The 20,084-nt window shown below is 39.9% G+C and overlaps 1 protein-coding gene across 1 annotated transcript; it reads right to left on the bottom strand.

Annotated features, from left to right (window-relative positions):
- Positions 1–487: 487 nt before the first annotated feature.
- Positions 488–19,153, bottom strand: LOC121945070 (tRNA (32-2'-O)-methyltransferase regulator THADA). The gene is made up of 31 exons (XM_042489077.2): positions 18,930–19,153; positions 18,653–18,833; positions 18,484–18,570; positions 18,372–18,399; positions 18,135–18,283; positions 17,449–17,571; positions 17,223–17,343; positions 15,703–15,848; positions 15,225–15,309; positions 15,012–15,148; positions 14,567–14,764; positions 13,720–14,449; positions 13,246–13,398; positions 12,965–13,074; positions 12,698–12,858; positions 12,457–12,614; positions 12,197–12,361; positions 11,943–12,091; positions 11,667–11,804; positions 10,634–10,738; positions 10,352–10,552; positions 10,112–10,262; positions 9,185–9,437; positions 8,451–8,687; positions 8,130–8,334; positions 7,431–7,619; positions 5,585–5,844; positions 5,328–5,483; positions 3,741–4,001; positions 3,448–3,650; positions 488–3,328 (listed from the first exon to the last, which is right to left on the bottom strand). Exons 1-31 carry the CDS (start codon positions 19,049–19,051, stop codon positions 3,081–3,083), a joined length of 5,610 nt encoding a protein of 1,869 aa, XP_042345011.2. The 5' UTR covers positions 19,052–19,153; the 3' UTR covers positions 488–3,080.
- Positions 19,154–20,084: the final 931 nt, after the last annotated feature.

The raw sequence follows: 20,084 nt of genomic DNA, 5'->3' as shown, positions 1-20,084 counted from the left end.
TTTGGGACTGAACCAACTAATTCCCATGAATGCCCATTTCTACCATTAAAGGAAAAATAGTGGTTGATTGATGGTAAAAATAAAAATGCTCACGGAAGGTCAAAATTATGAACTAAAAAGTAAAAAAATACCTTAAAAAGTTTTTGTTGAAGATATACTATTGAGTGTCTCAAATTGTGATAACAATAGAGTCCCCTTTTGTTGTAAAATAATCTATGAACTTTTATTTTATCCATGTTTTTCTTTTTTGGATGTTTTGGATGTAACTATTGTTAGAGTAATTATTTTTTGTATTATTACTATTTTTATTTACTCATTTTATTTTTCTAATTTATTTACTTCTGGGGTGTCCGGGGAGTGTGGAGTTTGTTTATATAAATAAGATTTAAAAGAAAAAATGAAATTGTTTTTTTCTTTTTCCAGCAGAGATAGGACTTCTATAACTACATTAATTGGGCTAATGTCTAGTGAATCAGTGATAACTCAAGATTTTGTCTTTTTGTCTCATCATTTTGACTCAGTACATTGTAGTCTTGGATAACCATGTGTGTTTCTGTTTTATTGTGACTAACAGAAGAAATTGACTTCCATATCAGTAGAGTTGGGCAATATTTCAACAATTTGAATTGAGAATTTTTATCAGGAGTGAAGAAACTGAAACTGCTTAAATCTGTCCCATCACCAAGGACATTTTTTATGTTTGAAATACTGAAATTCTTTTTATCACAAAATTATACCATTATAGACTAAAGGAATTATAGGTAGTGTCCACTACTTCAGGTAAGCAATGCTCATAGGGAATACGGTGACCATTGTCTACAGTACATTTTACTGTTCTGGGGATTTTTCAAGCTTTAGAAAAAGAAACTAAGTAAAGTGAAAGATGAACATTTTTAATACATTACAACCTCGACAGTTTAATTTATTATATTCAGTATAAACAGGCTTTTAAAAATGCAGTTCAACATTTAAGTGCTTGATTCATTAAGATTTGTTACAGCAATTCTATTTATAGGATAAAAAACATTTGACTTGCATGCGAGGATCCACTGGCTACTTGTGACGAAACAGTGGAAAAACACTCCTCTATGCTCCAAATGGTGTCTGTGTGCAGTCTGTATGCATGTACACACAGCCAGTAAAAGTGGTTGTTCTTACTTGGCCTTAGTCCCTGTTGCCACAGTTAGTTAATCATTTAATTAGCAGAATGCAGGCTTACTGAGAGCCCAGAGACTCTCAGTAACAAAAGCAAAGACTTTCATTAAACCATTTTCCAGTTTTATGCACACTTTGCCTTCAGTAAATGTCCAACCTTGCTTTCAAACTCACTCCTCAAGCTTTGTTTTCCAGGTTATGGCAGAAGACACAATATTGCACATGTTGTTCAAGCAGATATGATTCTATCTCTTTTGATTAAAATTATGCCTTTTTTTTAAAGCATATTGACAAGCTGCCAAGAGGTCAAGCAACACATTTTTCTAGCCTTTGTTTGAAGTAGAGCAAAGTTCAAGCCCCTAGCCCCAAGTGACTGTGCTTTGAAGCTTTGTCGTAAATGACTCACAAATCTATAAAACTCAAATATATGCATTTGTTTTTGTCCCGTAAACGTCGTACAGTCAGCAGCAGACATCTTCTATCAATAAGTCCATACTGTAGGTTCCATGAAGAGTAGCATTGTTCAAATTCTGGTGAATTCCCCATAAGATGACTCAAGATTTGTCCAAAACTGTTTCATCAACAACTTTCATTACATAGCATCACCTTAATATGTCACATCAACATGATGCAGAATGTGTTAAGAACATGGCAAGAAACACCTGTAGCTTCCTCAGAGGGTCATTTTCACCTCAGAGCTCGACACAACAGGTGTTCATTTTGGTGATGGGGTGTGGAGAAATAGATTGCATAAGCTTTTGTATGAATCATTCATATAAGCTTGAGGTCATAGTTGTTGCATAATCTAAATGCTCATAAGCATGCAATCCTGCCTTCACTGATAATAGTGGTACCTAATGTACGGGCAAAGATATGTGAAACAGGAAAAAAGGTTAAAAAAAAACCCAAACTGACTGTTTTACAGTCAGATGTTGATAAATCTGTTTTTAGATATCACTTTGAGAATTAAATCATCTCTGATGTTACCATACTCCAATGGATTTGTATTGTGAAAAATATTTATTTATTGCTAAATATCATTAAATCTCTTTGAGGTCTTTATACTAAATAAATACTATCATTTTTTTCCAATAGATGCCCCACACACTGGACCTTTAATAAGAAGCCTAACATGGCTAACCATAGCATGTCCAATATTTTACATGTCAGTGTTTTTGTATGTTGCTGAAAGCCACCCGTCTCAAACAAAAGTAACGGGATATCTGATGATGTAAGACTGCTCTAGTGTGTGGTCCGCCACGAAGCAACCAACAGCTTTCTATCAGATCCAGTCAATCATCTTCAGCACTCAAGTGGTTGACAAAATTGACACTTATCCAGGCAGAAGGTCTCTAATGGAGCATCAAAACACACACTGTATTCCCCTGCTGGGCACCAAACAGCCAGTTTCTGCAGATGCTATTGCATTACGTCATTGCATCAGCCTGAGCGCTGCCACTGTCTCTGCTGAGACATAACAACTTGAGGACAGGAGCACTGTTGTGGGAATACCAGTTATTGCTTTGAGGTGATTGTGATCATACAAACAAAATCTAATCTGGTGGCTGTACATCTGCATAAAAAAGCTTTGTGATAAAAATGTGAATAAAGCTACAGAAAATATATCATCATAAACTCTCATTTAAAAGCACTGTAGCAAAAACAGGCCTCCAGACCCTCTGAGGATGATGGCACCTAATGCCCCTTGGGTCTCTTCTCTGTAGGTAATATGGTGTTGGATAAGAGACTGCAGCCACTGAGCTCTTACATAACTCCATCAGCCTGCCAAGTACTAGTGTACTGCAGCATCAGCAGTACTCATTCAAGACTAACGCTGCATATGCAGATGTCATGGCCACTCTTGAAATATCCACAGGTAATTTTATCCAAAAGGAATTTGCTCACTGAATGAGCCCCTAGTTGCATCACAGCGGCAGCTCTCCAGCCACAGCAGCTGTTACAGCCGATGGAAAGTAGACACCATTCTGACTGAGCAGACTACAAACTTCCTGTAAACTCATTTGCAGTGCTGCAAGATCACAAAGGTGTCGCAAATCATCAGATGTTATCAACAGATGGAGGAGAAAGGCAGCCCTGGTGAACAGGCCACACAGGGTGCTGTGGAAACGGGGGTCCATGAGGAAAACCAGCCAGTCTGGGGTCAAATTATCAGCTAGAGAGAGAATAAATAACAGCATTGTAATACAGTAAAATATAGAATATATACCATAACCGTTTTCACATCATTATCAAACGCATTTCTATATTCAGAGTGCTAATGTGACTGAATACCTGGCTGAATCTCTTTGCAGACCGCAAGGCCGTCGAGCACCTGTGCAGTGCTTTCCTCTGCCCACGCACACAGGCTCTGAGCCACGGCAGCGGATTCAGAGTATTTCTCAGCCATCTGCAGCAGGTATGGCAGCATGTGTGCACACATCACAGAGGGCTCTGCAAACACATTGGCCTCATCCTGCTCATACAGGCTGGAACATCTGAATGAGAGAGCGGTAATAGCAGCTAAGCAACATTCAATCAAGACTGCTCTGTTTGTTAAAGTGTATTGATTCAGTGAGGTAATATACCCTGTCTCCGAGGCGAGCACAGATCTGATGTCCAGCTGAGGCAGGTGACACAGCAGCACCTCTAGTGTACCAGGAGTGTCCCAGCATTCCTCCAGCAGCAGGTCCAGTATGAGGGGCAGCGCCTGGTTAACCTGCATCAGGTAGACGCTCCTCTTCTTTTCTCTTTTTCTTGCGTGATGGAGCATGGATGCGAAACTGGCCGCTCTAAATCTAACCTGCTGGTTTTGGTCCTGCAGCAAGTAAAGACCCGTGTTGATCAACCTAAACCAGAGAGATTCAGCAGTTTTATTCATTTCTGTTCATCCAAGCGAATCATTTGACTGAAATTACTATTTAACTTACTGCACACTTTCGGGCCACCTAATGTAAAAATTCATTTGGAATTTTCTAGCTGATATGTTCTGAATATTTATATATACTTTCCTCACATTTGAGACAGAAATTCATGTTAAATAATGTTGCATGTAATTATTAACAATACTTTTCTATGTAAAAAATTATAAATACTAAAGGTTCAGAGTGTAGGATTTAGGGACATATATTGGCAGAAATAGAATATAATATAGGTATGTTTGCTTTTATGTATAATCATCTGAAAATAAAAATCATTGTGTTTTTGTTGCCTTAAAATAAGCCGTTTATATCTACATAGGGAAATGGGTGCATGTCCACAGGAATAACCATGTTGTGAAGCCATGTGTCTACAGTAGCCCATAGCTGACAAATCAAATACTGGCTCTAGAGAGGGCCATCTGCTTTTTGTGTCAGCCACTGTATTTGGCAGCCCCTCCATGGTGACAGCACTGGAAAAACAGTGATTTTAAATGTGTTACTGCTTTACACGGTTTCTTTTTTTTTTTTTTTTTAACAAATCTAAACCACTGGTTCTGTTTGTTTTGGAGAGGAAGAGACCTCTGCAGATATTTGGGCTCCCGGTAAAAACCTCCTGAACATTTCGAACTGAACATATCAGAGAAAAAAGGTGAGCACAAATCAGCAGATGCTGGGCTAACAGTCCATTTGCAATAAACTAACAGCTTTAGAGAAACTGCTGTATTGTGTTTTTTTTTTTTTTTTTTTACCAGTTTAAATTACCTCGTTCTCTTGTTTTGAATACCTCTGCAGATATTGCAGCTCCCAGTAAAAACCTTGTGAACAATGAACACTGAAAGAATTCTAACTGGGAGAAGTTTCCGCAGGTTGTAATCTGCAATCCTCGCTGCTGGATGCCACCAAATCCTCCACACTGCTCCTTTAAATCTAAAATTTAAACCTAAACCTAATGTTCAGTCTAAATATCAAATCAAAATCTAAATCTTGCATCTAAATCTTGAATGTAAATGTCTAGAAAATGTGCAAATAGTTCACACTAAGTCTATTGTTTTTCCAACCTACTTGAGGTGAAACCACGCCTAATTCTGTATGACAAAATTAAACCTGAACTGGCTAGCACGCCTTACAGTCCCTCCGCCTCACTCCCCGCGGCTAGGAGACTACGTCACCAGCAGGGAAGCAGGTGGCAGCTCTGTAGGCGGACCTTCAGTTAGCAGCTGTAGCAAATTTTTGCATTTGGTGCCCCACACACACCTGATCATGAGGGCAGGCAGAGTGCTGTGGCTCATCAGAGGAACTCCAGCCACACACAGAGCTTCAGCACAGGCCATCCTGAGCACTTCAGGGGCGTCTGGAGATCGGTGGCATTCCAAGACGCTACACCAGCGCTCAAACACAGATGTCTTTACACTGATTTACACAAATAGAAGAGTCAGAGCTGCAGGTAGAGGTGTTCCAGTAAAATATGTGACTCTATACTGAGATAAAAAGACAATAAAAGTTGTACAAACCTGGAGTCTGAGCTGTGGGAAAGCAGCAGACTGGCAGCATACAGAGCCTGGGACAGAAACTCTGGCCCCCCTCGCTGGTCCTCCAGGTCCCTAAGCAACAAATCCAGACACACAGGCAGAACTGGCTCCTCCAGTGGGGCCCACTGAGGAGGATGTTGGGGTAAAGAAGTATCACCTCCGGCCATCACTGCTACCAGGGCTGAGAGGTAGGTTCTGCGGTACTCCACACTGTGGCTCAACAATGCCTCCCTCAGGTTTGACTGGAGATAGAGAGCATTAATATAGTCCTTTAACTGACCTGTCCAGTTATTAATGTGCTTTCAAATGGACTCATACAACAGATGAGAACTTAAAAACAACATCCCTAAACAACAACAAAAGTACAAAAACCCTGACTAATTCCTAAACAAAATACAACAACCTTACATTCACTTTTATTAAAATAAATCTAAAATCAGTTAGATGAAAACAGGGTCCTCTAGTCCAGAGGTTCCCAACTGGTAAGTCGTGGTCCACAAGTGAGTCGTGGGTCTATTCTGAATGAGCTGCAAGTGACTTTTAAATGTGTCAAGCTTATAGAAAACACACTTTATTTTGCAGTACAGTGAATTTCCAGCAGTGAGCTTTTATTTTGAAGTGCTGTTTCTGTTTATTTTTGCAAGGTTTTTTTTCTTTGTGCTCTAAGCCCACATGTTGTTTACATTTGGTGAAATGAAATTCAATATGTGATCATTTATAATGTGTGGACCTTGAACTAACGGCACAGGAGAAATGTGGCCCCTGTGACTAGACCAGTTTGGAACCACTGCTCTAATTATATATTTTGCAAATTTGCAAATTTCTTTGCAATTATCATCATGAGCAAACGATATAAGTGAAAGGTGTCTATATAGGGTTCCTAGACATTTTCATGGATACAGTTTTAAAACTTTTCCATTACTTTTCATAATTCTTTTTTTTTCTTGCCCCACTTGGCCAGCATTTTGCAAACATATCAGATTCAAACATGATTTCAGCCAGCGGGCATATATGAAGAAAGAGACGGAATGTAGGGAAAAATAAAGAAGCGTATGTGAACAAAACCTTGTCAAACACACACACCAAGGTTACATCCACCGCTACAGAGAAAATTGCCTTTATGTTAGATTACATGGACATTATCTACAGAAAATTACAGTACACACAATAAAATGCCATGACTTTTCCATAACTTTCAATGGTCTTTGCTAATTCCATGACTTTTCCAAGTTTTTCATGACCTTGCGAATGCTGTATAAGTGTATTGTCTTTTATATGTTTTTGTTTTAATTTTATCTAATTTGCAACTTCGTAATATTTTATCCTATTTATCATCCCATCACTTTTACTTTTTCCTCTTTCATCTGAGTCTTAAGCGGCTGTAACGTGTACATTTTCCCAGTATGGGATTAAGAAATTCTCGTAAAAATGTACACAAGGGTTATAAAATGACCAGACCATATGAGCAATAGTCCCCCTCTGTACCCACTCTCTGTACATATGCAGTATCACATCTTAAAAAGCTTATCTTAAAGAGAGTCACTGAAACACTAGACAGGATGTACATGGGAAGGGTAGTCTAGTTAATGCAGTGCACCACAGAGTTTATCTAAATGACCTACATGAACAGCAAGTAATAAAAGCTTACAGACACACCCTTTCTTATGTCAGAGGAAATAAAATCTCTAGCCAGATTTCATTGTATTTAAGCTTTCCCAATTTCCTCACATTGTGCTGTAGGAGGGTAGTTACACTAAAAGCTGTTAGACAGGTTTTTGAAGCAGTTGTTTTTTTCATGCTTAAGTGTTCAGAGCAGATCACGTCTCACCTGCAACACCCTCAGGATCATCTCTTTCAAGCCGGTCTGCTGCGAACCCTGCCAATCCACCACCCACGTAACCAATGACAGCCTCAGATCCGGGCTCACCGCAGAAAAGTTGTCCCAGATTTGACGTGCCCACTTAAGTTCAGCACACAGGAAGTGGATGGCTAGTTGATGAAAGGATGACAATCCCACCTGCAGTGGTTACATGATAACGTATTAGAAAAAGTGTTAAAGCCCCTGATAATATATTTTCTCAATCAGCTTCTTACTCTGAGTCATGGGGTCCTACATGAATAAACAATTTTCTGCCAAAATGACACACTTTTTTCAGAGCCTTGAATGGTCATAGAAAGGGTTTTTTTCTACTTTTGCATGATTTTGATGCTACTTTTTTAGTCATGAATATTAGACATTACAGAGAAATACTTTTAAGGCAAGTGTTGAAGAGCTTTAAGATATAACATATTTCTGCAAAACATTTTGTAATACTTTATATGATTTAATTTTCTCTTACTGTATTAATACAAATACACCAAAGAAATTGTCTTGGATGTGAAAACCCCCTTGGCAACTTTTTCTGATTCTGATGTTTTCCATCTATGCATATTTCTAAATCAAAGGGTACAATGAAAAAAAATAAAATGTCTATTTCTGGATTTACTTCCTCTCATTATGGGGTGTGTGAGCATGTGTGTCACACACCTGAAGCTCCTGTTGAGGTGTCTGGAGGTCATGCACGAGCGTGTCGCTGAGCTTCGACAGGTAGTCCTCACTGCAGAATCTTCTTAGTGAGTCTGCCACTCCGAGGTACGCCGCTCTCACTGGGGGACAGCGCTGAGCTTCAGTCACCAGCCACAGCGAGGCCTCCACCCTGCGCAGCGCCTCACACAGGTCGGCTGAAGGGCCACTGGGAATAGAAACGCAGCAGGGTATCAAAAACAGTGTCTGATGAATAAAAACAGCAGGCATTTTAAAAGCCCCAGAGTGTGTGATGAATGAATAAGCAGCTCTTTTTGGTCTCACCTGACTGTGCAGAGCGCTCTCTCTACAACAGCTTTGATCTGCAGCAGCTGTCCGTGGAGCCGGTTGTGACAGCAGCGCTCCTGCGGACCGGGCAGTTGAGCTGTCAGTTTGATGAGGATGTTCATGTACTCTGAGGGGGGAGTCATGGCAACCAAAGCCTTCGAGGCCATCACTCTCACACTGTTAATAGGACTGGCAGACAGCTGGAGCAGAGGAGGCAGGAAGTCTGACAAAGTTCTGGCAGAGGAAAATCAGAGAAGACATTCACTTGAATAAATGATGTTCAGAATGGAGATTCTTAAATGCATTAAACTTGAATAAAGTATAAAATGCTAAATTGTTAAAGGAATAGTTCAACATTTTGGAAAATACACTGGTCTGCATTCTTGCTGAAAGTTAAATCCTCTCAAAAATTATCACATTATATTTTGTTGGATTAACCCTTTGAAATCTGGAGTGACATAATTGTACTGCAGATGCCTTTCACAAGTATTTAACTGTCAAACCTTGAGGAAATTGCTTTGATTTCTTCCAAAAACATGGGAAAAAAAGACAACGAACAACTTGGTAAGATCTCCGTGAAGTTCTTTCTTCTTTAGCAAAGGTGAGCAACAAATTAAATGCACTGACCTAACATTTGGCTGGAATAAAAACCTACATCCTTTAGGCCTGGATGAAAACCACTGCTGTTAAGAATTATAACAATTTTCTAGTAATAAGTAAACAATAATCACTGTGCTGAGTCTTGGACACCAGGCTGGAGCTGGGCCAACAGGGTGAGAACAGGGAAGAGCGAGGGCTGGAGGTGTAGTTTGGCCTCATTGGGTGGACCCTGGAGGTCTTGTGCTGCTCCTCTCAGCTCAGTCAGGAGGAAGGGCAGGAGCGCAGGGTAGTGGACAAAGAAGGCAAGGGGGGACATGCCATGCTGCGTGGGTCCACCCTCTTCACTGCTGGGCCGCTGGCCAAGCATCCTTGAGCACAGAGAACCTGGAAACAGATTTTAAGAAAATCTGTCACTTATATTGTATGTTCATGATGACAAATCAGCAGTGGTGAAATGAAACTAAGTACATTTACTTAAGTACTCTACTTAAGTACAATTTTTTGCTTAATTGAGTATCATAAATCTAACAAAATTTAACTTTTAATTCATAAAATAATTTTACTGACTGTACTTAGATATTCTACTTAAGTAACACTTTCAATGCTTTGGACTTTTACCAGTAAGTATTTTAAACACTGTGCTATTAGTACTTTTATATACATATACATAAAGGCTCTGAATACTTCCCCACCACTGAATATCAGGGGTGTTAATTTGAGCTGTACGAAAGAGTAGAATATATTACTGTTCTGATAATTATTTCATTATAGATTACTTTGTGTTCTATGATGGTAAATTGATAGTAAATTGAATATCTGAATGATTAAAAAATGAATATTTAGGCTTTGGACTGTTGCTCAGACAAAACACACGTTTGAATAAATGATCATTTTTTTTCTTTGGGAAATTGCAATGTGTAATTTGTTTTTTTTCTGCCAATTTATAAAATAGCAATTAACCAATTATTTGAGAAAACCATGGACAGATTATTCCGTTATGCAGTCCCTCATACCGGTATCATAAATACAGACTAAAAGTAAATATGCACATGTCTTACTGTAAAGTTGCAGGGCAGCATTCCTCATGGCCCAGCAGGGAGAACTCAGCAGAGTGAGTGACAAGATGGCAACAGCAGGTGCAAACTGAAGGACCGCTGCTCCCAGACCAGAACCACGCACCAAGGCCTGCAGAGTGTGAACCGCACACACCTGTAAAGGAAAGGACACTCCTGTGACAACATCTGCATTTGTGGGTTTAAAGACCAAATATTCTCATTCTTGTTGCTGTGTTTACAAACCTGTGGCAGGTCCAGTGTTTGGTCCCAGTTCTCAGGTAGAGGGGTTTTGGCTGTCTCCAGTAAGGTTTGTATACTGTAGGCTAACAGTGGTCTGGTTTTACTGGCCTCCTCCGCTGACAAAACGCACAGGATGAGCATAGGCAACCCTGCAGCCCGCCGGGTCACAGAGGTAGAACGAGGGGACCGCACAACCTGCAAACCCTGTAATAAGACAGGAGAGGAAGTAAAGCTATAAAGCAATATTCACTTTATTAATGCAAAATACCTGCAATCATCACTCACTTGTTTCAGCATGTGGGCTGGGATATCCCTAAGCTCTGGATCACTGCTGCTCAACAGAGAGGCACAGAACTTGGTGAACCCTGCACAGCATCCCTCTACTGCCCCCTGGTGAAGAGAAATATATTATTGAGTATTTATTTAACCCTTTGAACCCTGAATCAACATCAGTTTTCTTCTGCTGCATTCAGATGGCTTTCACAAGCTATTTAACCCCTTTGAAACATGAGCAGATTTGATTCCTTTCAAAAACACAGGGCAAAGGTCAATAAACAACTTGCCAAGAAGTGTCCCAAAAATGGCAAGAAATTAATAAAAGGTGACAAGAAAATGACCTGAAAATAAAAAGGGGAGGGACTAACAGAAAATTATCAGAGAAACCGGGGGGGAAATGTCCAGAAAACTATGTTTATAATTATCATTTTAAAATATTTTACATTATGTTATAGGAAAGAAAAAAGTATATATATATTTCAATTTTCAGCACTTTTTGGGGTCATTTTCTCAGTTGTTTTTGTTTTTCACTTTTCACTTTGTGTCCTTATTTTCAGGTATTTTTTGGTGACTTTACACTAATTTCTTGCAAATTTTGGGCAATGCCTCGTTAAGTTGCGTATCGCCCTCTCCTAATATTTTTTAAAGAAATCACCAATTTGCTTAGGTTTTGATGGGTTAATCAGGCAATCCCATTGATTCTAAGGTCGCTATTTCAAGAGAGACCCACAAACAATGAACATAACAAGAAGACAATCAGTAAAAGCAAAACAACAGCAACAACAACATTACACAATAAGCAAGAAATTACAAGAGGAAGTTACAAGAATCATCAAAAAACAGCTAATACAGCTTTAAAATTTGCTAGTTGGGGCAGTTTGCAGTTCATCTCTTTTAGAAGGAGCATGGCACCTGAAACCAGTTCTACCAACACTAGTGCATACATGAGGGGATATCTAAGAAAAATGTGTTTTCCAGTAAGGAACATGGTAGTTGAGGTGATTCAAAGTTTTTTGTTTCTAAATGGATTTATGAAACTTACCCAGTGGCGACATTTGAGAAGAATACTATTGAAAACTTTTGATGCTCTCGTTAGATCTTCTTTTGTCAGGAGGCACTTGCTGGGTTTGGATTCAGTGAGAATTTTCTCCACCAGAGAACCTAAAAAGATTCCTATTTCCTGATAAGAAAACATGAAGATGAGAAGAAATACCAAGGCAGCCAGTGTGCTCAGCTAAAATGTCAGGTTTTTGCTAGCTAGATAAATGTTGAGGTATGTAATTGTGCATTTTAAATGGTGCATCTGGTTCTGTATTACCTTGAGGGATACCCAGCAGCAGGTGAGAACGAGGCTGTGCTCCTCAGATAGCAGGACACACTCCTCTCCCTCCTCTTGGCATCCTCCGGACTCCTGGGCTATGAGAGAGCTGATGGCATTTCCCATATCACAAAAAGAAGGGGGTGCATCTAAGACAGATGAGAATGATTTAATATGTGGTGTGGGAAAATAAACCTGAAATGTGGTGTACTTCATCCACAACTCAGTAATAAAACTGCAGATTGCTTCATTACCCTTTTCAGTGGCACAAGTATCCCGGTCTCCATACAGAACACCCAGCAGCAGCAGAGAGATTTTCTCCAGCAGGACCAGCACCTCAACGGTCAAACTGTGGTCAAGTGTGTCACAGACACTGCTGGGGGCCTGAAGCAAACACCTCTGCAGGGCACTTAGAACACCTGCAACATAATTCATAACAGGATTCAAATAACTGAATGTTTTTGAGGGCTGAATCTCATTTATGGTAGTTGTCAGTGTAGATCTTAAGACTCACCATGTATCGGCTTGGTTCTAGCAGCAAGCATCATGTCAGCCTTGGCTGTCAGATAATGCTCCTCCAGCTCCTTCACCAGGAATCTGACCATGCAGGAGGCGCTGGGGTTACTTCCACTGTTACTATTCAGCCTGCAGTCCTCAGGCTGGCCTTGTGATCTACAGAAAGAACAACTGATGATTACATTTCACATCTAAAGAGGCATAATTCAGAATGAGGGCATGTAGGAGGCAAAGCTTACTTCTGGAGGAGGACCTTAATCATCAGTGCTCCCATCTGAGCCTCCTGCACCCGAGGACTGCACAGAAGCTGTTTGCTTCGCATGAGCAGCACTGCAGCAATGTCACCTGGAAAACTGTGTGGGAAAAACCTCAACAATAACCCAGCTGAGAGCTCCCGAATCTGTAAAAGAAAAAAAGAAAAATCTACACTCCAGAAATATTCTTAAACCTCAATCCTGGATTTTAACAATATAAAAGAAGCATGAGGTGAGATAAGGCAGCTCTACTTCATTCGTAGAATCCTCTAAACAGCTGATGAGGACCAGCTGTTTTGTTCTGCAGAAGAAGTCCCACTGTCCTCTTTGTCTGGCACAGTTAATGAGAGATCCAACATTCGCTGCAAAAATGATTACACAAAGTTCATTTAAATTCCGAGCCAAAACAATATAAAAAAATATAGCATTTGGCAGAAATCATGCATAGAACCAACCAAATACTGGCACAATAAAGTGGTATAAAGAACAGATATTTTGTTTTTTTTTTTAAATTACTGGTTTTCCAAACTGACCTGGAGGTTGTCCCTTCTTTTTGTCTGTGCTCCAGGTGTCGGTGCAGGTCTCCAGCACTGCAGACAGCAACAGCAAAGCGGTCTTCTTCCTCTGATAACTGTGCCCTGGTGCCAGGTAGCTGTACGGAAGTTGACCCAACCATTCCACAAACCCTATGTAACATATGAAAACGTTTCGATGAACAGAAAACCGACAAAAGGACAGAGATTTACTGAGGAAAGACATTTAAACCATAAACAATTCAATAAAGGCAGATAATATTAAACTGGATACCAAGTGGCTTTTTCCATTCCCTAATATGACTTGAAATTTAGTGAGCACAGAATCAAGACATATGTACATTGATTTAAAAGTCAGAAAAGTATAGACATATAAGATTCAAAAGAAACAACAAAATACAGTATGGTTAATGTATATCAGTGTGTATAGTACAAAAGTGTCTTAAACAGAACAGCAGCTGTCAGTTATCTCACCTATTCCCTGCTCCAGTATATCCTGTGCCTTCTCAGAGTCAGTGGTGTCTCCTTTCTTTTTGCCCTTCTGTCCTCTGACAAGTGCCAAGCAGCCGTCTCTGATACGAACCAAAAACTTCTTCACTCCAGCCTGAAAATGCTGTCGAAAAGGCGAAGACTCACAGTTCAGGTTCTGAGGAATAAACACCCTCATTATTGACATCTCCTCTGTGGTCGGAGTGTCTTTGGTCTTTGGGCTGCAGCAGAGGAGGTTGAGAGCAGCTAGACGGACTTTGTCATCTGCAGATCCCAGAGCCAGCTGGAGGGTTTCAAGGGTTGAGGTCCCACGCAGAGCCCAAGGAGAGCCTCCAGTCGTGGCACGATAAGAGCTCACAATGCAGGCCCAGGCGTGGAGGTGTCCAGGGGCGAATGGGTCGAGAGAGGCCATCAGAGGGTCCACAGCAGAGGGGAAGACTTGAAAGGTGCAGGGTAATAAGTGTGTAAAGCTGTTGTTCTGTAGAAGACTCACATCAGACGTCAGCGCCACATGAAGGACAGGCCGCCAACGCCTCGCCCACTGGTTGGCCAGATCCAGCTCAGAGTATGAAGTAGACTTTTGTGAGCCATCATACAGCTCTCGCCTCTGCTGCTGGATCAGACATTTGTACAGCTCTGAGCCACATGGTGAAAGGTGGTTGGTCGACAAGCACTTCAGGAGATGATTGGTTATTTCAGCATACTGATCCAGCACCTGAATGATTGAAAATGTTAAGTCATTATGACCATAACTGACAACATTATTTACACTATAATAACCCTTAGAGGAATACTTCACCCCCCCCCCTATTAATATTCCTTTAATCCTTACCATGTCAGTACCCAGATATGGCAGCAAGGCACACAGGCGATGATATTTGGCTTTGGCTTCCCAAGGTAGTTTGATTATTCGGTGAAGTAGAGTAACATATAGAGTCTTCTTTGTGTCATGAAACTGCTCACAGTCCATCTCATACAGGTCAAGCAGGAGACAAAAGGCACTGCGCACAAACTCTGACACACCTTCCACCTGCCAACGAACAGTAAGACACACATCACTGAACAATCCTGGCAGTAATGTGTCTTTAATTTATTTGAGAAGCTAACATGAAGTCCACTGTGTGACATGGCTCAGATTACTGCTGTTACTGTAGGTGATACTGAATATATTTCCTTGCATTATTTGGCTGGCGGTCTATTGAGTTTACAAAGGCAAAAAAAATAATCTTTTACTGAATTTGGAACTGCAAAAACAGAGTGATGTTACTTTGACTCACTGGGCTTTCTGCATTGGTCCAGATAATGTGGATGAGCTCTTGCAGCAGACTGCTGTCATCAGGCAGAAGGCGATCGACAGTCATCTTCCAAATATCGGCCAGACATTCTTTAACTTTCTTCAGCCACAGTGTTAACGCTGCAACAACATGTCATATTTGACCAGGTGATTCTTCCGTTTCAGCACATGAATGTACCACCTGGACGTTACTCACCTTCAAAAGCAAAGTAGTGACTATCCATCTTCTTCTCACACAGGGAATAGACCAGAGGAAACAAACCCTTCAGCAGTAAACACATCTACAAAGGGGGAAAATATGGATTTGGTGATAAAAAACCAGCAAAACAAAAGTGAAAAATGTTTTTCACCTGAGCTTAGAGTGGTACAATTAATCAAAATATTATCAAAACTGCAATATGGCCAAGTGCAATATCTAAATCACAGGAGCTGCAGGTTTTGATGCGGGTAAACTGTATCACAACATAACAATATAAATAAAGCAATGTGGTGCTATAAAGATGCCCCAGCCTAACAAAGTGAAACCTATGACAGACCCCAGCAAACATCACGTAATAGTTTTTTTCAGTGAAAATTAAATGCAAAAATTGCCATTCTCACTTGTCTGTCAAATTAATCACAATATGATTGTTTTGCAATGTACGCTGCCCTACATGAGCTTTTACTAAATTCACCTTTGTCGCATCCGCATGTGAACCGAGCAAGATGAGAGGTCGACAGCAGGTCAGGAGGCCTCGGCTCACTGCCAGCATGTCTACTCCGTCCCTCCCTGTGGGGCAGCACTGTACCTGGAGAGCACCAACAGAAAGCAGCCACGGCTCTGAAAAATAACAGGTATAAAAAGTATTCTGTAAGGACTCTTCAGGCATTCATACTCAGTTTTAGAACTCCTAATGTATACGGGGTTCCCAAACATCTTCACTGACAATATTTCAAAACCTTTTCATGACTTTTCAAGGACCCGGATAAAATTTTAATTACTATTCACAACATAGAACACAAACAGAACTGTATTATTGTTTTCTCTGGTCATGTAGTACCAATTTCAAAAGCATTTACATCTTTCTGCTGCATAGACATCCTACGTTTATGAACAGACCATCTCACAGCAGTAAAATACTCCAAAGTAATACCAAAGTGTGCACTGGTGCTCTGAATGAAAGTTAAATGCTAAATTGTTCCCTTTAAAAAATGCACTACAATTTTAAAGTAGTTGTGGAGCACAGGTATACAAGCATATTAAATCACATTGTCACAATATTATTTTCTTGCCCCACTTTCTCTGCATTATTCTAACAGGTCAGAGTCAAACTCTATTCAAACATAATTTCAGCAAGCTGGCATACATGGAGGGAGAGACATAACAAAGGGAGGAAATAAACAACAACACGTCACACATGGACTTAGTAGCGCTATGTCATGTCAACAGCTTCAGAAAATGTATTCACTGCGATATGTTATGTGGAAGATTACCCACGAAAGATTACTGTAACAATTTCATACAAACGACAAAATTCTATGACTTTTCCAAAACATTTAAGGAATTTACTAGGGGTGCACAAAAATATTGGCACATTATCGGTATTGGCAGGTATTGCCGTTAAAGTATCAGAATCTGCCAAAATGATGATTTATGCTGATATCAGAAACCAATATTTTTTATTGATAAAGTGAACATATGTAAAATATCAGCCCTAAGTTGAAGTATTTTTCTTATTTTGCACAATGAATGAATATTGAATACTGTATTTCATGTCTCCATTGGTGGGCCATCACAGTAAGAAAATGCTTTATATGATGTTAATTCCACTACAGAAGAGATTTGATGATCACAAAAATTAGGTGGGTAAAAATATGGATATATCAGTATCAGTTATCATCCAAATAAGTTGTTATACTGGCATATCAGCAAAAATCAATATTGTGCATTCCTAAAATTTGAAAACTAATTCCATGTCTTTCCCAGGCCTAGAAAATATGCTTGTGGAATGTCATGACTTTTCCAAGTTTTCCATGACCATGGGAACCCTATATTTAACTTTTATGCTTATTTGAATATAGTTCAACGAAGAAAGAAATAGGATACAGAAACTAAAATCTATTTATATTTTACCCACATAGGCACATACCTAGGTCCAATTCCAAAACGTGCTTCGCTTGTGCCATTTGTCCAGCAGTGTTGGTGATTACCTACCTGAGTGAGAGACCTGTAGCAGACTCCAGGCAGCAGCGTCTCCAGCTCTGCTCTCTGACGCTGTGTTGATCAGCATGGCCACGGCGGTGCCTGCCAAGAAACGAGTATCCCTGTTGCAGCTCTGCAAGACAAGAAACACTGACTGAAAAGACAGAACTAAGGTAACTACTGAACAGGTGTACATTTTTTTAATAAGTGACTCTGAACTGATGAACTAATAGGAAACCTGTCCAAGTATTATGTCCATGAGAGCCTGCAGGATCTTCTGCACTGTTGGGCTCCTGTGCTCCTTGTCCCACACTAGAGGAGCCACTTCACTGGACAGCAGCTGGAATATTTGCAAACACACCTGCAGAGATCGTAGTTCTCAGGTCAGTCACAAATATCACAGAGTAAAAAGGTAGGATTCATTCTTGCAAATTTATTAGAAATGAATGAAAAGATTCAATTCACACCAGAAAACTAAAACACCAATAAAAGCATTGATGACTGATACTAACACATGTCAGCACTAAACTCTGTTTTGATGCTGTAATTTATATCTACTGCTTGTTTTGCAGTGCCATTCTATACATATATATGTCAGTACCACTTCCAGTGCTTTTAAAAATTGTATATTCTTTCAAAGTCTTTAAATTGCATGTCTAGTCTTTTTTTGCTTTGTTTGTTTTCTCTTTTTTTCTTTTGCTGATGTATTCAAAGAAATCTTTGCCCTATTTCTCTGTTCTTCTGCTTTGTTGTTTTTTTAGCCTGAAGCTTTGTGTGACACTTAGGCCAAGTGACAACAGATGAAAACAGCCTCCTGGCTAATTCTGGCATTTTTATACCTTGTGTGTTTATTCATTTGCACTGCCCTTAACCTTGATCACACAACAAGTCTGTGATTGATGAAGCACACTGCTCTTCATGTACCTTGACACTGATGTAACACAGTGGTCCATCTCTCAGGGATTCTTGTTGCAAAACAACCGGGAATAACTCGGACACTTTATCCAACAAAGATGAGAATGACTCTCGCCACACCTCACGACCTACAGTGCTGTCTTCCAGGAACATACCAGCTGAAAAAGGTTAACAAAAAGGAAAGAAAACTATAAGTTCAGAAAAACTTACATATTAAATTGATGATAATAACATCACACCACTGACCTCTCTGCAGATCATCATAGGACAACACCTGAAAAAGAAGATGAGGCAAAAGTTATCTGCAATGCTTTTATGTAAACATATGATAAACACAAGTGAAGTGAGAGCTGTGTACCTGCTCAGTGTGGACGATGGAGTGCAAACAGTGTTGGGTTTCCCTGAAAACCAACTGGTGGTCCACTTTTGCCAAATGTTGCAACATCTGTTAAGAAAATATGAAGTTTAAATTAGACTACATTTTATTGAAAGCACTGTACATTGAAGAGGCATACTGGAGGGCTGACCTGGTCCACTTTGCGACAGGCTGTGGAGATGCTGACCATCTGCAGCTGCGTGGAGAGAAGGAGTCTGACAAGAAGCAGAAGGTGGCTCTCCTCTACAACATTAAGCTGCGCCTCTGATATCTGTCTCAGCAGCTGGACAGCCTCCTCTAAACAACGCTCTTTGCATCTTTTCACATTACTCCTGTTAATGCAAGCATCGTCGTGCAATCATTATCACACCATATTCATAAATGAGACAACTATTAAGCTTTAAGACGCGCTGGTGGAGGGTACCGACCTGGAGGACTCGGACAGTTTATCGATAAAGAGTCTGAGAGTTTGGTTGACATTTTCAGCTGCTTGGTCCTCGGTGATCACACAGTCCTGCAGGCTTGTTATCAGGTCTTCAAACGACAACATTGTTTTATTAACTCCACTGAACAGACTTCAGATGCTGTCACACACATTAGCAGCACGCTGGCAAACTGGTCACGTGATACAACTCTTATTCTACTGTTTGTAGACCAGTGGCCATCCCAGAAACACAGCAACATCCTGCCATCTGGAGGCTGGTTAAGAGGCTTTTTGTCAAATTAGAGTTCAAAATGTGTTTGATTTGAAGTATCAAAGATAAATAAATAGGGAAAAAAGAAAGAAAGAAAAGAATGAATTAATTAAAATACTCAAAGGGACAAGTTCAAGAAGCAAATAGCAGTGAATAAAAGGATATTAAAATGAATTCATATCTCAGGTACTGATCTGACTATAAAAGCATATTAAGCACTGCACATTTGGTCGGCAAACACTAGTCAGTAGTCATTTGTTTACCCTATTTTTAAAAAAATAATTTTAGAAGTAGATAGAAGCAAAATTTTTAAAACTGAGTTAAAGATGACAGCTTGAACTGAAATTTGCCAACATGACTCTAACATGAAGTGAGTGTCAGCGGTGACATATAACTCAGGACACTGAGCTTCTGTTTCACTTATTCTCAGATAACAGATGGTCTACGAGAGAATCATTGAACTCACAGTTCTGAGGAAAACTCTGGATCAAAACCTGAGAGATTTTTTTAGAGACTGATAAGATCAGAATAATCAAGATAAAGCAATGCAGAGAGTGAACCCAGTCCTTCAGCTGGAAAGCAGCAGTGTTAACCACTGGAAGAAGGACATCTGCGGGAAACTTTATAATAATACATTTTATTTATAGGCGCCTTTCTCAACACTCAAAAACACTTTACAAAGATAAAACAAATACATTAAAACAACAGATAAAAGCTACACATAGTATAAAATTGAACAATACAATTACAGAGAGTACAGAGTTTTCTTTGTCTTCACACAAACAGGAAGTCCATCTGGACTGATTCACTTCAGTGACTTTAACAAACACGAAGAATCTCAAAAAGTGAAAAACCGAGGTGAACAACAAATACTTTGAGGACATTTTT

This window comes from Plectropomus leopardus, chromosome 4, assembly GCF_026936395.1.
Source record: "Plectropomus leopardus strain MGB_pleo_1.0 chromosome 4, ASM2693639v1, whole genome shotgun sequence".
NCBI classification, from domain to species: domain Eukaryota; kingdom Metazoa; phylum Chordata; class Actinopteri; order Perciformes; family Serranidae; genus Plectropomus; species Plectropomus leopardus.
The sequence above is the reverse complement of the archived record's forward strand: the minus strand, read 5'-3'. Positions and strand labels throughout refer to the sequence as shown.

Bases quoted from the DNA above. Each gene is read 5' to 3' on its own strand.
- LOC121945070 (XM_042489077.2), bottom strand. From the start codon at position 19,051: ATGTTGTCGTTTGAAGACCTGATAACAAGCCTGCAGGACTGTGTGATC. The intron at 14,765-15,011 runs GTGAGTCAAAGT...GTTCGTTGGCAG, and splicing joins GGACCAATGCAGAAAGCCCA to GTGGAAGGTGTGTCAGAGTT. The intron at 13,075-13,245 runs GTCAGTTTGGAA...TCATTTTTGCAG, and splicing joins AAAGAAGGGACAACCTCCAG to CGAATGTTGGATCTCTCATT.